Source organism: Eumetopias jubatus, unplaced genomic scaffold (genome assembly GCF_037043125.1).
Source record: "Eumetopias jubatus isolate StellerSeaLion01/CBP00866 unplaced genomic scaffold, mEumJub1_p1.0 scaffold_1, whole genome shotgun sequence".
Classification (NCBI taxonomy): Eukaryota; Metazoa; Chordata; class Mammalia; order Carnivora; family Otariidae; genus Eumetopias; species Eumetopias jubatus.
In genome coordinates, this window is record NW_028274807.1 from 216895520 (window position 1) to 216911155 (window position 15636).

The following is a 15636-nucleotide window of genomic DNA, read 5'->3' on the forward strand; positions in this document are numbered from 1 at the left end:
GTGTAAGCCAAAATCGGCAGATAGAGGTCTTTATTCAAAGTCCGAGGGACTTAGTCGGCGGAAGCCGCTAACGTGGATCATCTGGATCTTAGAACCACCCGGTGACAAACTGGGAACCCTTCTCAGCTTTTAGAACAGCCCTCTTATTTTCCAGTGGAGGAAGCTGAGACCCAGGTCAGGGCAGAGCTGGGACATGAACCCACTTCCAGCCATGCCAGGTGCACCTTCAGGAGCCAGCGGCCACCTTTGTCCCTTGGAACGAGGTGCCCTGAAATCGATCCATTTCTCCCTGAGACCTGAAGCTCTGGGGGCTCTGCAGACCCTGCAGCTGAGGGTCCGCAGAGGCCGGAGTGCCTCTGATCACGCTCACACCTGTCCCACCCGGCCCCTGGGCATCTGAGGGGAGTGGCCACCACAGCGCAGCAGCTACGTGGGGAGCGCGATTTCTCAATAGCTTCCAGCAAACCGGCCCTTCCACCCTCGCTGGGCACAGGGTGTGCAGGGCACCCTGTCTCTGGTTCCGTATCTCCAGCAGCTGTGTTTATGGTTAGCAGTTGCCACAGGTGCCTCAAAGAGGGCCTCCTCCGTGGCTGCCGGCCTCTGGGCACCCCCGTTCCTTGGCACTGGAACTTGGGGATCTGGAGGTTTGCCAGGCCTGGCCCAGGGAGTGCATGTCGCTCTGAGCACTGCAGAGTTCTCTGGAGCTCAGAGAGGGGAAGTAACTTTCCCGAAGCCACACAGCTTCGAGGTCTGTGCAGAATTTAGGCCTGCCACCTTCCACTCGGCTCCCCCTTCCACTTCTCCCCTCTCTAGCACCTGCAGCCTCATCCGCTTCGAAAGTGTGATTGGTTGAGTTCAAGGGGCAGCTCGCCTGTGTGACTTCCAGTCACGGAAGGTCGCTGGATGCTAAGAAAATTAAACCCTTTTTGAAACAAGCTTCTATTTTCATTTATTACCATTTCAGTTCCAAAAGAACTTTATGTTTTGCCCACATGAGCCTCTCTAAGCCACAGTTTCTTCTGATAAAGGACTTAGATTCTGCCCCCAGGGGACATGGGGCAGTGTCTGGGGACCTCTGTGGTTGTCATGACGGGGGTGCTCCTGGCACTGAGGGGGTGGGGCGGGGCAATGATCACAGAGAACAGTCTGGCCCCGGTGTCCAAGGTGCAGAGCGGGAAGAGACCCTGGCCTCCCCACTGTTGACCGAGCATGTTTAGGATTTGATAAACACAAGGGTTCAGCCACCTCATAGCTTTGCAGATGGGAGCCCAGACTTCCCGGCCAATGCTGCCTCCAATTCTGATCACACTTTTTCACCTGCATCTGCCCATCCATCTGCTCAGCAAGCATTTATGCCAAACCTCATCCGCCCCGTGGGTCTCACGGCAGTGTGGGGCAGGCCTGCAGGCAGGCGGCCCAGCTCCATGAGGAGCTCTGGAGGAAGGGGCTCGGCACTCGGTCAGGGATGGCCACCAGACCCTCCTGGAGGGACGGGTAGGGACAGAAATCCATTCTGCACAGAAATGAGTCATGGGAGGGCTGGTGACACCTGAGCATGGCATGGGCCAGCCTCCCCATCTCGGCTTCATGATGCCCCACAGTCACGTAGGAGGTCACCGTCGGGGGAAGCGTACGCGGGGACTCTGTACTATGTTTGTAACTCCGTGTCTATGATTATTGCCAAGTACAGACTAGTGCTGTGAATTTGGAAACTATTTAACTTGTAAAGTTAAACATACACCTGCCTGAGTAGCTGGAAATCCCATGCCCAGCGTTCACCCAGGAGGATTGGGAACGTGGGCTCCCACAGATCCTGTGTGCAAGCACGCATAGGGGCATTCTTCACAATCACCAGTGACCCTGCTGTTGCCCAGTTGGCGAATGGGCCAACATACCACACTGTGTCCCTGGGTGGAATACTACACAGCCCCGAAAAGGAGCGGCGTGCCGGTGGGCCCCACAACAGGGCCTCGTGCTGAGGGAACAAAGCCAGGCCCGCACGGCGTGACTCTGTGTGCAGACCTCCCAGATCGGAGCTGCCAGGGCTGGCTACAGAAGCAACAACACGGGCCGTGGCTTAGGGGGGTGGAGTCTGGATCTGGAGGGTGGTGTCAGCTGCATGACAGGATGTGTTTGTACAACCTCATTGACTGTGTGCCCAAAAGGACAAATTTCACTGCATGCAAATTATACCTTAATGGGAAACATTTCATTGAAGGAAGTTATAAAAACCATCCCTAACAAAACTGTCACTTTGAGGGGCGCCTGGCTGGTTTGGTGGGTGAAGCATGTGACTCTTGATCTCAGGGCCATGAGTTCGAGCTCCACGTTGGGCGTAGGGCCTACTTAAAATTGTCACTTTGAGGTTCCTGTCTGCCTTTATATGTATATTTTAACACAGTGGTAGATGACCGAACGTTCGAACTTTGGAGCTTTGTTGGCCTCTCTTCTCACACGTGCCCCCTTGGTGCTCCGCCTTTTTATGAACCATTTATAACTGCTGCGTAATGTTCCACCTGGGAAATGTCCCGCTGAATTTGCCGGTCCCCCGTCGCAGAACAAGACCTGTGGTTTGGTTCTGAGCTCTCGCTGTGACAAATAACGCAGTTGTAAACGCCTCTCCGTACACGGTTTCTTATTTCCTTTGATTTCCCCCCCTTGGGATGAATGCCCAAGCAGAAGATTGGAAAGGACGCCCTTGGAGTCCTTGGTGTCCGGTTTAGGAGGCTGAGGCAGGGTTACAGGACCAGGGAGTGTGGAGCGAGTGTGTCAGGTGGTGCTCTTCCGCTCGCCTTCCCGGCACCGTGGGTAAGTGAAGGGACAGCTCGTGGTGCTGTCTTCCCACTTGCTGCCCTCCGTTGCTCGTGAGGCTATTCTGCTCACTTTATTTTTTACCAGTTAAAGTACTTCTTACCTGAATAGCTTCAGTGAGTCCTGCGCGGCCTCTCCGTTGGGCCCAGCCGAAATGTTGCTGACATGTCCAGGGGTCGTCCGTCAGCTTCTGTGTTGCCGTGGCCTTTCCTGGCTCGGTGGTCTTGGTTTCCAGGCTAATTAGCGTTTGTCGTGAAGTTCGACACCTTTACAGAAGATCAGAGCTGCCGATCTTCCCCATTCATTCTGTTGCTTCAGTTGCTGGAACATCATAACTTCTCCGTGATTAAGTGTTCTATACATCTTTACTGATTTATTTCTATTTTCTTCCTTATTCTGTGGCTCTTTATATGGAATCTCTTCGGGTGTGGAATAAAGGTCTGATCTAATCCAGTGGTTCTCACGCAGGGCAGCTCTGCCCCCCAGGGACGCCGGGCGATGTCTGGACGTCTGTGGCCATGAGGACTGGGGGTGCTCCTGGCACGGAGGGGTGGGCCAGGGACGCCGCTCAGCCCCCACAGCGCCCCCCAGAGAACGAGCCAGCCCTGTGTCAGCAGTGCCGGGCGGGAGAGACCCCATTCTGACCGTTTCCCCGTGTTGCCGCGTCCACAGCCCACCGTGGAAGACGTCCTTCCCCTCCCCGTGGTGTGTTTGACCCTGTGTGTGCTGGAGCCTCGTGTGTGAGGGCAGACCTGTTCCATCTGGGGGTGACTGCCCTCTCTTAATGATGACCACAGCCTCACAATGTACCACAGGGCGGGGGACCTCCATTGTCCTTGCCTGTCACACACACCCACGTGAGGATCTCGTGCAGGAGCCCCTTGTGCTCGGCATGGCTTCCTGGCCCTTTACCCGGAGGCCAGGCGGAGGCGGGTGATGTCCCCCGAGCCGTGCCCCTTGGTGCCTCGGCAGCAGCAGGACCTGGAGTCAGGGCCGGGACAGACTGCCCCCGCCCGCTCCCTCCTGTCCCCCAGCTTGCCAAGGCTGTGCCGGGCTCCTGGGGCCGGTGAGGCTCTGCCGGGCCCGGCAGGTCTGGCCAGGTCGGGCGCCTGGCGCCATCACATGCTTCTTGTGGAGCAGCAACCAGTGAGGAATGTTCCCTAGGCTGACTCAGCGCCCCTGCCTGTTCTGCTGGAGCTGGCCTAATCCCGGGCCACGGCTGGGTCATGAGTCAGTGACTGGCTATGGCACCCACCGGCATGGGGCTTGAGTCTGCTGCATGCACTGCGGTGACGCAACCGGTGTCTGGTCCCAGCGTCTCAGCACGCTCACTCACACGCACGTCCGTTCACACGTCCGTGCACACGTATGCAGGTGTAATGCACACGTCTGTACACAGACACGCACGTGTGCACCCGCTCACCCGCACACTCACATACCCACAGTCACACACACATGTTCACACACATGCACATAAGTACACACACACTCATGTGCATGCACACACACCCCCCACGCAGCCATCCCTGGCCGTCCTCTGGGGCTGGGGTGATAACCCGGCCCAGAGGGAGCCTTTGGGGACATTGTGCCTGGAACAGGAAGCCAGCCACACTTAGGGGCTTCGTGCTTCGGAGGGAGGCCACAGTTGGGGGTGGCCCCAGGGGGGCAGGGGTCCTAGGGTCCCGGTGGACACTTCTGAGTGTGGATGCCAGGCAGGACTCCCTGGCCTTCCAAGGAAAACAGGCCATGGGGCCAGCCCGTTTGTTCTCCGTACGCATCTATATTTAGCGCTGAGTAATTTAGGTATTTGTAAGCCCAACCAAGGGCAGTTTTCCCTGAGTTGGATGTTTTGTGGCTGCTTTGAAGCACTCTGCTGAATCAGAGCCCTCTGGAAACCCACACGTGGGCTCTGTGCTCCCAGAACAGACACACTCAGGCCTTTTCTGACCCAAAAGGGGGCTGGATGTCTGCCGGAAGGGACAGGGAGCCAGGCCGTGTGGAATGATCTTTTTTCTGAGACTTTTATGGAGGTCACTTTAGATTCACATGCAGTTAAAATAAATCAGAGAGAAAGTCCATGTATCATTCGCTCTGTGTCCGCCACGGTAGCATTTTGTGGAAGTATGGCCACTATCACAAGCAGGGTGTCAATGCGGGTACCGCCCACCTACCTTGTTCTGTTGCTGTGGTCTCGCGTGTGTGCGTGTGCGTGTGTGTGTGTGTGATTCAGTGCAAGGTTATCGCACGTGCAGGGGCGTGAACCCACTGCCCCCCCAAGGTAGTCCATGTTTCCAGCGCCACAAGGAGCCCCCTCCTGCCCAGGCCTACCCGCCTCCACCCCCAGAACAGGGAATCTATCCTCCACCCCGACAATCCTCTCATCTCAGAAATGTTCTATAAATGGAAATGCACGTCTCGTAACCTTTGGGGATTGGCTTTTTTCACTCAACATAACTGCCTGGAGATGCACCCAAGGTGGTGTGTGTATCAATGGCCCATTTTTATTATTATTATTATTGCTAAGTAGAAAATGTTTTGAAAATCTGAAATCTGGGGCGCCTGGCTGGCTCAGTCGGAAGAGCATGTGACCCTTGATCTCGGGGTCATGAGTTCGAACCCCACACTGGGTGTAGAGATCACTTAAGTAAATAATTAAAACTGAAAGGAAGGAAGGAAAGAAGGGAGGGAGGGAAGGAGGCAGGAAGGAGGGAAGGGAGGGAGGGAGGCAGGCAGGCTGAAACCTTTACTTTTGTGCAGCTCCTGGGTCTGGTGACCCCCGAGCGGACAGTGCCCACTGCATCGTGACAGAGCACAGGGTGCTGCTCGTCACCCGGCTAAGCATCTTCCCAGACTCCTGACCTTGGGCTCTGTGTCGGCACGGACGCCCGAGCGGGTCCTCCTGGGAGCTTCCTCAGCCTGGACGCTGAAGACACCCGGGCAGGTCGTCCTCTGGGGGGTCCCGGGCACGGTGGGGGCTGAGCAGCACCCTGGCCCGCACCCCTCGGTACCGGGAGCTCCCCTGGTCGTGGTGACCACAGACGTCCCAGACATGGCCCTGCGTCCTTGGGGGGCGCGAGCAGCCGTTAGCAGCGCTATGCTCCCTAAACAAAGGCTGTGGGGAAAGTAGGATTTTCACGGCCTTCAGGAACAGGAAGATCTGTGCACAGCTGAATTGTAAAAACACATTAACAGCACTCATACACCGCTGGTGTGAATGTAAGTGGTGCCGCCGCTCTGGAAAGCAGCTTGGCATCTTCTCTGAGAATTGAACACGCAGTTACATCTTCGGCGTTTATCTCGGAGAAATAAAGCCTTGTGTTTGCTTTGCACAAGAGTCTGCACACGATTTGTGGCGGCGGTGACCGTGACGGCCAAAAACGGGAATCCGGCCAGATTCACCTTCCGCAGGGGACCGCCGCTCCGCAGGGAGCTAGCCATGTGCGCGGCAGCCTGGGTGCGTCTCCAGAGGACCGGGCCCCGCGGGGGGAAGCCAGCCCGCAACCGTACAGCCGCACAGTTCCACTTACACACCGGTCCTGAAATGACGGAAGTTTGGAGAAGGAAACCACATCGGGGGTCGCCGGGGCTGAGGGCGGGTTGGGGCAGGAGAGACACCCCATGTCCTCTGTGCCTGTCGGGGACCTCCCAGCTGTGATGCCGACTGCGGTTCTGCAAGACGTCTTCATGGGGGAAAGCGGGCAAGGGCCTCACAGGCTCTGTCATTTCCTACAACTGCATGGGAATCAACAGGCATCTCAAAAATTTAAAGTTTTTAAAAAACAAATCAATAAAAATATGTGGGAAAGAAAATAGGTCACCCTCAAACACTAGCAAAGCTGGGATCATTGGTGCGGTAAAGGATTGGTCTTCTCGCTGGGCGAGCAGGTGGGGAGGCCCTCTGACCCGCCCTGAACCGCTAAGGCGTGACACCCACTTCCTGAAGGTGTGGGGGGCGCGAGCAGACCGCTGGGTGCTATCTGGTCACTGAAGCAGCAAGTACCCCCCCACACACACACTGAGCAGCAGTCCTCGGAGAATTCGTGGAAGGGCTACTCGGGGTTCAGGAAGAGGGTTTATCTGCAATCATTACCTGCCCTGAGTGGGTTGCTCGGAGCACTCCACCCACACTCAAGGAAAGCGTAGCGGGGTGAATAGTGTCCCCCCCAAATTCATGTCCACCAGAACCTCAGAATGGGACCTTAACTGCAAATAGGGTCTTTACAGATGCAAGTAGTTAGGAAGAGCGGTGGTCATGGATGAGGGTGTCCTTATAAGAAGGCCCTGTGAGGACCAGGCAGAGATCGAGTGATGTGGCCACACCAGCTGCTGGAGGAGGGAGGAAGGACCCTCCCTGGGCCGTCACAGGGGGAGCCCGGCCCTGCGCACCCCTGGATCTCAGACCTCTGACCTCCAGAATGTGGGACAACAAATTCCTGCTGTGTTCAGCACCCGGGTCTGTGGTCATTTGTCCCGACCGCTCCAGCACATCAGAAAGCTCTGGAAAACCCTGCAAAACCAAGCGGGCTCCTTTTTCCAACTGGTGACATAAATCCCCCCCCCATCCCCAGAAGCCTCTCCCGTGCCAGAAGTAAGAGCCAGCACCGCTGCCCGGGCAGCCTGCTGTGGGGGCCCAGGTCACAGCCGGGCCTGGGGTGGGAAGTCGGAGGCAGGCACCCCCACGGACAGGAACCAGGGGCTTCCCCCTGCGCTCAGCCGCGTTTAGCGGGGTGTTCTCAGGGCAGCACCCGGCACGTGGTGGGCCATCCTCCAGGGCAAATGAGCACACGGATGAAGGAAGGGAGGCCAGACCCAGGACCCACAGCACACAGTGCCTCCCGGGTGGCCTGCCGTGGTCCAGAGCCAGGGTCTAACCCAGACAACTCTGCCCCAGGGGACTCGGGCCATGTCTGGACACATCTGTGGCCGTCACAACTGGGACATCCTGGCATCGAAGAGTGGAGGCCAGGGATGTGCCCAGGACGCCCCCAGACAGGGAGCCTGCCCAGGGTCAGTGGTGCTGGGGGGCACGGAGCAGGGCAGGGATCAGAGAAAGTGCCCCATGAGTGCCTCGTTCTGAGTCATCCCTGCGTCGGTGCTGTGGTTTGGTGAACTGTCCTGAAAGGCTTGGTGGTCACATCTGGGGAGCACTTACCCCCCACCAGCACCGGGGGGACCGTGGGAGGCGGCTCGGCTGGGCCTCCCACCGCCCCCACCTCGACCCCGGGCACATGAGTGCCGGGGCTCAGGTGGAGGCTTCTGGGAGGGGCGTCCTCCGGCCGCAGGGCCGGGGCTTCACGAGCCAGCTCACACCCTTCTGCTTCCCCCCACAGCTCTCTGGACAACAGGGGCCCAGAGCTGATGGCAGACAATGTCAGCCACTAACAACATAGCCCAGGCCCGGAAGCTGGTGGAGCAGCTCCGCATCGAAGCCGGCATAGAGCGCATCAAGGTGAGCTGTGCGGGCCGGCCGAGTAGGGAGGAGACCCCTTGCACGGGAGGCCTGCCCCATAGCAGGGGCTGCATTCCAGCTGTGCCCCTTGCTGTGCGACCTTGGGCCACTCCCTAACCTCTCTGAGCCTCCGTTGCCTCAACGGAGAGACCCAGCTGATACAAAACCTGTCGTGGGCTATTGTGACCACCCGTGTGCCCCAGCTTTGTCACTGCGATGGGAACAGAGGAGGGCCGAGCCCACCCCCAGCCCTCGGGGTCCTCCCGCTGCTCAGCGGGGCTCCGTCTGGCCCCCAGACAGATGCAGACAGAAGTTAGAGATGTGGTCCAGAGAAGGGAGGACCCAGGGCTCCCTGCCGGCTACTTTCTTCACTTCTGCATTGTTTGGATTTTTTGAAATAAGTGTGTTTGCTTTTTATGCTAAAAAAAGAAAAAGGACAAGCCGTTCCTGCTCACAGACACTTAACCCATCAGGGACCAGAGACCCAAAACAAAGCTAGTGCCTGGCTGGGCCATCAGCTCTACAGACTTGGTCTTCCTGAAAAGGGCCAGTGGCCCAGCTGTGGCTCCCTTGTGAGGAAGGTACGAACACCTTGTCATCACACCCGTGTCCTCCTGGCGAAGGACGTCGAGGCACCTCCAGCCAGTGGTCTCCCGCCACGGGCCCCAGCCAGCCGGCGGCCAGGGGTCTCCCTAGAGAAGACCCGGGGGGTTTCCACGTCTGCCCTGGCCCCGCTCCAGCTGCCCCTGGGACCAGTCAGGGCTCTGCAGAAAAGCAGAGCCGGGAGGACGTGTGTAGAGAGAGCCAGAGGTATTTTAAGGAACTGGCTCACAGACCATGGGGGCTGACAAGTCCGAAATCCACAGGGCAGACTGGAGACCCAGGCCAGGGTTGACGCTGAGTCCCCAAGGCCCCCTGGAGGCAGACTTCCTCTCCTCTGAAGGCCTTCAACTGATGGCATGTGGCCTACCCACATTTAGAGGGTCGGCTCTCTGCTCCACATCAACCCATTTAAATGTTAATCTCATATAAGAATGACCTTCCCAGTGACATCTAGACTGGTGTTTGGCCAAATATTTGGGCACCATGACCTGGCCAAGTGGACATATAAAATCAAACACCCACCTTGTGGAGTTGTTCAGACTGATCTTCTGAGCACCTGCCACTCCACGGTCCCTGCTGGGTGCGGGAATTCACCAGCAGGGGCGGCCCAGCGCCCGGACAGACTGACACCTGACTGACAGCCCTGCAGTGGACAGAGTGGGAAGCAGTGTGTCTCCAGCCCAGCGGGCGGGTAGGAGGGCTCCTGCAGCCCCCCAGGTGGGCGGGGGGGCGGCTCCCGCGAGGTGTCTGAATGTTCCAGAACCCCGAGCATTCAAAGCATTCCTTCGGGCTGAAGAAAGAGAAAGGCTTGAAGGCCTCAGTTGACGTGGTTTGACTTTAGGGAGCCGGTTTGGCCCCAGCCCCGGCGGAGAGCATGATTCATCCCGGCCCCCGTTTGATGTGCTGGAGGAGTCCCGCCACCCCTTTGAACGTCGTAGGGAGGAGGGGAGCGGGACGGGACCCACCCTCCCCACTCCAGTCCCGCCTGAGGCTTTTTGTCCCCAAGCCGAAGACGACGACCAGAACCACAAACATCGGCACATCTGAAAAGCCAGCAGGGCCAGGGCCTGGCAAGCAGCAGCAAGGCGGGCATGGGGGGGCCCGGCCTCTGGGCGGAGCCCTCCTGTTGATGCGGGGGGCATGAGCGGGGGACCACATGCCCGAGCCACCGCGTCAGTTATTTCCAGGGTCCGGAGGCTATTTTTGTCGTTTTGGAGGGTTGCTTTCCAAATACAACTCTAGAAACCAACGGGCCCAGCCAGTGCGGCCCTGGGAGCGGCCAAGTGCTCAGGACAGTGGCAATTGTCAGTGTCTGTGGGTAGGAGTGTCCCCAGGATGAACCCAGAGGCCAGCCTGCAGACTGGGCAGCACTGGGGACAAGGTCAGGCGGCCTTGGCTGTCAGGGGTGCAGGGCTGCAGACCACAGAGCCCAGGGGAATTCGCAGCCCTGCCTGTCCTACCCTCTCGCGCCCACTCGGCCGCTCCTCTCGTCACCTCACAGGTGGGGAAGCAGGGGGCCGAGCTCCTCTGACAGTTCCCGCCGCAGGGAGGAGACCCAGGGGCCCCTGAACCCAGGCCCAGGACCCCTGAACCCAAGCGCCCAGCCCTCAGCCCGGCCCTGGGGAAGTGGAGTGACATGGTGCCCACCACACCCCCAGATGCGCACCCTGGAGGGTGGGGTGCAGGGCTGGGCCATACCCCTGCTGTGATGAAGCGCCCCCTCTCCCCCCCCCCGTGAGCTTTCCCAGGGGCTGAGTGGCTCCTCCCTGCATCTCCCCCTCCTCTCCTGGGGACCCTGATGCAGGTAGCCCCAGGTGTCTGCCCCCTCGCCCACGTCACTGGCCCCGGCCGGCTCAGGGGCCCAGCGAAGAAATGCACGGGAGCTTGTGTGGGGCCCCTCCGACGTTCGGACGGTTCTTCCTGTGCCCTCCTGTCTTGGGGTGGGAATGGAGTCTTGGTCTGAATCCTAAAGAGGGCTCCATCTCTCCCTTTTGTCTAAAATCTGGGTAACTCCTGCTGAAGGAGACTCAGTCCCTTCTTTAACCTTCTTTAAATGGTGGTAAAACACACCTAACATAAAACTTAGCAGCATGATAGCACCTTGGTGTTGTGCAACCACTGCCTCTATCTGGTTCCGAAACATTCCATCAGCCCGAAAGGAGCCTGACCCATCAGCAGTCACCTCCCCCTCCCCCCCAGCCCCGGCCCCCACGAGCCCCCTTCCCGTCCGCGGATGAGCCCGTTCTGGACGTGTCACCCACGTGGACGCACACCCCGTGTGGCCTTCTGTGTCTGGTTCCCTCCCTGAGCGTCGTGGGCTCGGGGTCCGTCCCCGGGGCTGCGCGTGTGGGTGCCTCTCCTGCTCACGGCCGATCACATTCCCATGCGCGGGGGACACGTCTGGTGTCTCCATCCCGGTGGGTGCACACGGGGTTGCTCCCGCCTTGGCTGCAGGGGACGTGCGCGTGGCAGCCCGTCTGATCTCTCCTCTCTCGTCCTTGTGCCCGCACGCAGGTGTCCAAAGCCTCGTCAGAACTCATGAGCTACTGTGAGCAGCACGCCCGGAACGACCCCCTGCTGGTGGGAGTCCCCGCCTCTGAGAACCCCTTTAAGGACAAGAAGCCTTGTATCATTCTGTAGCCGTGTTTTCTGTGCGTCCCCCGCTCTGTCTCCCCCAGCTAGGGCATCACCCACTACGCAGTCAAGCAGAACATCTCAAGTCCCAAAACGTTCAGTTCCCAAAGAAAGGCGAACAGCCACCACCATGGATGGGGTAAAGTGTGTCCTCCAGGTTTAGGTGGATTTTCGAGCCCAACAGCGGCGTCCCCTCCGGGCCCGGCCGGAAGACACCGGGGGGTGCCGGGCCGCTTCCCATCAGGAGTAGCAGCAATGCCCAAGTGATGCGCTCACGGCTTCCGGAAGCTCTCGGCTGCCGTCGGGGTAGTGGGCCAGAGCTGGCCGGGCCGGGCCTGCTGCCGGAAGGAGGCGGGTGACGTGGCCGCTGCCCCGGGCGTCCGGGCGGGTGGCAAGCCTCACACCATTGGCCGTCTGTGGAAAGACTGGGGCCGGGCCCATGCTGCCGTGCGTTTACTGTCTCTTCTCTCCTGAGCCGACTAGAATTGGGGGGTGCGGGGAGGGTCCAGCGGACCGTTTCGGAAACATGTCTCCTCCTTGCTTAAGCCGCTGTTACTCCACACGGCGGAGCCCAGAGCTCGGTGGCTGAGCCCACAGCTGCACGTCGTGTGGAATGCACCCACGGAGGTTAGGGGCCGGGAGGGGGGCTCTGCCTGGGCAGCGCGGCCCGCATGGCCACGCGTCACCCAGCAGGCACGCCACAGCCCCCTGCCCTTCCCTGGGAGCCCACCCCTGACGGAGGCGGATTCCCCGCAGCCTGCCCTGCCCGCGGGCACGGCCAGCTGGGTGCCGGCCTGTCGTGAGCACGAGCGGCCGTGTGGGCGGTTCGGCGCTGTGGTTGTACTGGGCTCTTCTGGGCGGTTGTGTTGAGTCTTGTTTTGTTTTCCACTTTTGCGCATCGCCGTGGCCATTTTGCAAGCAGGAGTGCGGCCTGCCGAGGCCCCTGCCTCGCGGGTCAGAAGGCGTCAAGTTCCCGGAAGCAGCTGCAGGGCCTCCGCGGGTGAGAGGCCTAACCCACTCGCACTTCCCTCCCGTGGCTTTTCTTTAATCGCTTGGCCCCTGTGACGACCTGCACAGCTAAACGAGCAGGAGGTAGAGGGAGGGCCCGCACACCTGTCCCCCACCCGCCCCACCCCTGCCCCGCGCCCCTGCGTCCTCCACCAGGAGGAGGGGCCGGGGCCTCGTGCCAATCCCCCATCTTACAGCCAGGGGCCGGGACCTCGTGCCAAACCCCCCCCCCCGGCCCCGAGCCCCTGCGAGTGCCAAGGCCCAGATCGCACCAGCGCTAAGGTTTGGGGATGGGGGGGGATGCGTCCCCATGCGGCAGGTGACGTCCCCGTGTGGCTGGCTCCCCCAGGGCGCAGGCTGTAGGGTCCAGCCTTGCTCCCCGGCTCCCAGCTCTCTCCGGCCGGTCCGGGAGCACCAGGGGCTTTGGGGAGCCCAGCTTCTCCAAACCTGCCGTTGGACGGGGGAGCCACGAGGGCCCAATGTCCTGGCCACCTTTCACTGGGCGGGAACCAGCCTCTCACTGTCCCCAGCCGACAGCAAGACAGAACAAAAGCTGTTTGCAGGGGGGAGGCCAGGGCACGGCGGGATCCGCCCTGAGACTCGGGAGGCTGTCGGCAGAGCAAAGCCGGTCCGGGCCACTTCTGTGAAGAAGCCTTAATCCCTGGAGCCCATCCTTCCCCCTGCAACCCCCCCCCCGGGCTGGTCCTCGGGCCGCAGGTCCCCAGCGAGGACGGGGGGGCCCTGGTCCCGGTCCCCCCCTGCCCTGCCGGCTGTGCCACGCCCAGCCCCACCACGTGTCCCCACCCCCACCCCCCAAGAGCCCAGCTCAGGGCAGTGCGGTTCAACGGAGTCGGGCAGCCCCGTGGCCCGCTCTGGGCCCAGCCGGCGGCGCCCCCCCCCCAAGCCCTGAAGTGAACTCGAACTCAAGTCAGAGTCCCGGGGGCCGAGGGGTGTGGGTAAACTAGGCTTAGAGAGGGTGAGGATGGGCGCGCCTCCACCCCAAAGCCACACCTGCCCGCTGCCTCCCCTAGGGGCCGCCAGGGCCCTCGACCCCGGGAGGCGGCCGTCAGCAGAAGCCCCACCGTGGGTGTCTTTCTAGCTGAGGAAGAAACGCTCCTTTTTTCCTTCTAGAGTAAGTGTCCGTGTCCGTAGTGTAGACCCCGAGCACCCGTGCTTTCCCTGTGCGCATCCCGCATGAAAACCTTGTGTGCACGGCGTGTGCAGGAGCTGATGGAGGCGGCAGTGCGGGCCTGGGGGAAACCCGCGTCTCTCGGCCACCTCGTGGCGGGGGAACATGAAGGGCACCGCCCCCAAAACACAGAGTCTGGGTGTCCCCAGGGGGCTGGCAGCCGGGGCGCCTCCCCTCCCCTCCCCCACTCCAGGAAGGAGCTAGAATGTGCACCCCTCCCCTCAGGTGACCCCCAGGCCAAGAATAAAGTGACTGGGGGGTGACCTCTGGCCTGGTGGATGTGAACCGCGGGCGGCGGAAGGTGCTGCCCTTCTTCCTGTGACTCCGGCCACCGTGTCCGGGCGCTGGGCCTCCAGGCAACTCATCCATCTCTGCACGGCCAGGGCCCCACCGAGCTCCCGGGGCAGGAAAGGCTGTCCACCCGCCCCGAGGGCAAGGGACCAGGGGCCAGTTTCCGGGCCAAGGTGAGGCCACCAAAGGTCGCTCTGGTCCTCCAAGAACACTTACAAAAAGCCAGCCTGCCACGGAGCCTCCAGAAAAGCCATAGGTCGGACACTCCGCCCTCTTCCTTCTCTGTCCGTGGAAACCATTGCCAAACATTGCAAAGACCCGCTCCGGTTCGCAGAAGCCAGCCGTGGTCCTAGCAGGTTCTACCCCATCTCCGTTTGGATGTTCAGTGGCTTTTATTTCTGTTTTTAAAAAAAAAAAAAAAAAAAAATCCAGGTGTGCCACACCCACTTTCTTGCAGTGTTTTAATATTGTGTGGAATTGTTAATACAGAGTGACTAATCCCCGCACAAAGGCTCCCTGGTCCTCTCTCTGTGCCCACCGCCTGCAGGGGGTGGGGTTGGGCGGGAAGGTGGGCTGGGCGCCGGGGTTGACGGGCTGCCCCCCACGCATGTGCACGCGCCCCTTGCTGCTGGGAGGGGGCTCCACAGACGGAACGTGGCTTCAGGCAGCCCCACACAGCGGCCCTCAGCTTCTGCGGGCTTTCCAGTTTGCAGTTAGAAAACCTCCGGGAGGGACGCCTGGGTGGCTCAATTGGTGAAGCGTCTGCCTTCGGCTCAGGTCATGATTCCGGGGTCCTGGGATCGAGCCCCGAGTCACCTCCTTGCTCAGTGGGGAGCCTGCTTCTCTCTCTGCCTCTGCCTCTCCCCCTGCTTGTGCTCGCTTGCTCTCTCAAATAAATTCAAAAAGAAAACTTTGGGCTGCGCTGTGTGAGGGTCAGCGCGCCTGAGCCCCGTGCCCCACGGTTCAGGATTGCCTCCGTCTGGCACAGCCCACGGGAAAGTGCCCAGCTCTCAGGGCTTAGAGCGCCTGGGGCCTGGTACCCCCTGCCGTCCAGTCATCCAGGGGCCACCAGAGACCCCAGGGGAGATGCCCAGTGAGTCATGGTCCCGACTCAGACCAGACTGTGGAGAGAGTTCAACTTTAATAACAAATCTGTCCATGAGAGATTCTGACCTCCCAGCAGAGAACTTTGTGTAAAACATTTATAGATTCAGCTACATAAAAAGTATCCTCTTTTTATCAAAAAGCATAAGGTCAGAAGTCAATTCAAAAACCCAAACATAGAATTACCACCTGATGCAGCAGCAACCCCGCGTCTGGGTGTGCACACAGCAGAGCAGAAAGCAGGGGCTGGAACACACCCGCATGTGCACATGGCTGCACGATTCACAACACCCAGAAGGGTCCATTAGCAGATGAGGGATACACGGCGCGGTCCGTCCCCACGCGGGAACACGCTCCAGCCTCAGGAAGGAAGGGACCCCGACACCAGCCACGACTCGGAGGGACCCCCGAGGACACCGGGCTCAGAGAGAGGAGCCAGACCCAGAAGGACACATCCCGCAGGAGGACCCCGCTCCCAGGAGGTCCGCAGAGGAGTCCCGTCCACAGAGACAGAGAGGAGAGGGTGGGAGCCGGGGCTGGGGCAGGG

The 15636-nt window shown here is 60.2% G+C and overlaps 1 protein-coding gene across 2 annotated transcripts in view; it reads left to right on the top strand.

The window, feature by feature from the left end:
- Positions 1–14482, top strand: part of GNG7 (G protein subunit gamma 7) — a 120608-nt gene extending 106126 nt beyond the window's left edge. For both annotated transcript variants that reach the window (XM_028126177.2, XM_028126178.2), the window contains 2 exons: positions 8142–8260; positions 11378–14482. In XM_028126177.2, coding sequence (XP_027981978.1) covers positions 8180–8260; positions 11378–11503 — 207 coding nt within the window. In that variant the 5' untranslated portion in view covers positions 8142–8179 and the 3' untranslated portion in view covers positions 11504–14482. The remainder of the gene's footprint in view (positions 1–8141; positions 8261–11377) is intronic.
- The last annotated feature ends 1154 nt before the right edge of the window (positions 14483–15636 follow it).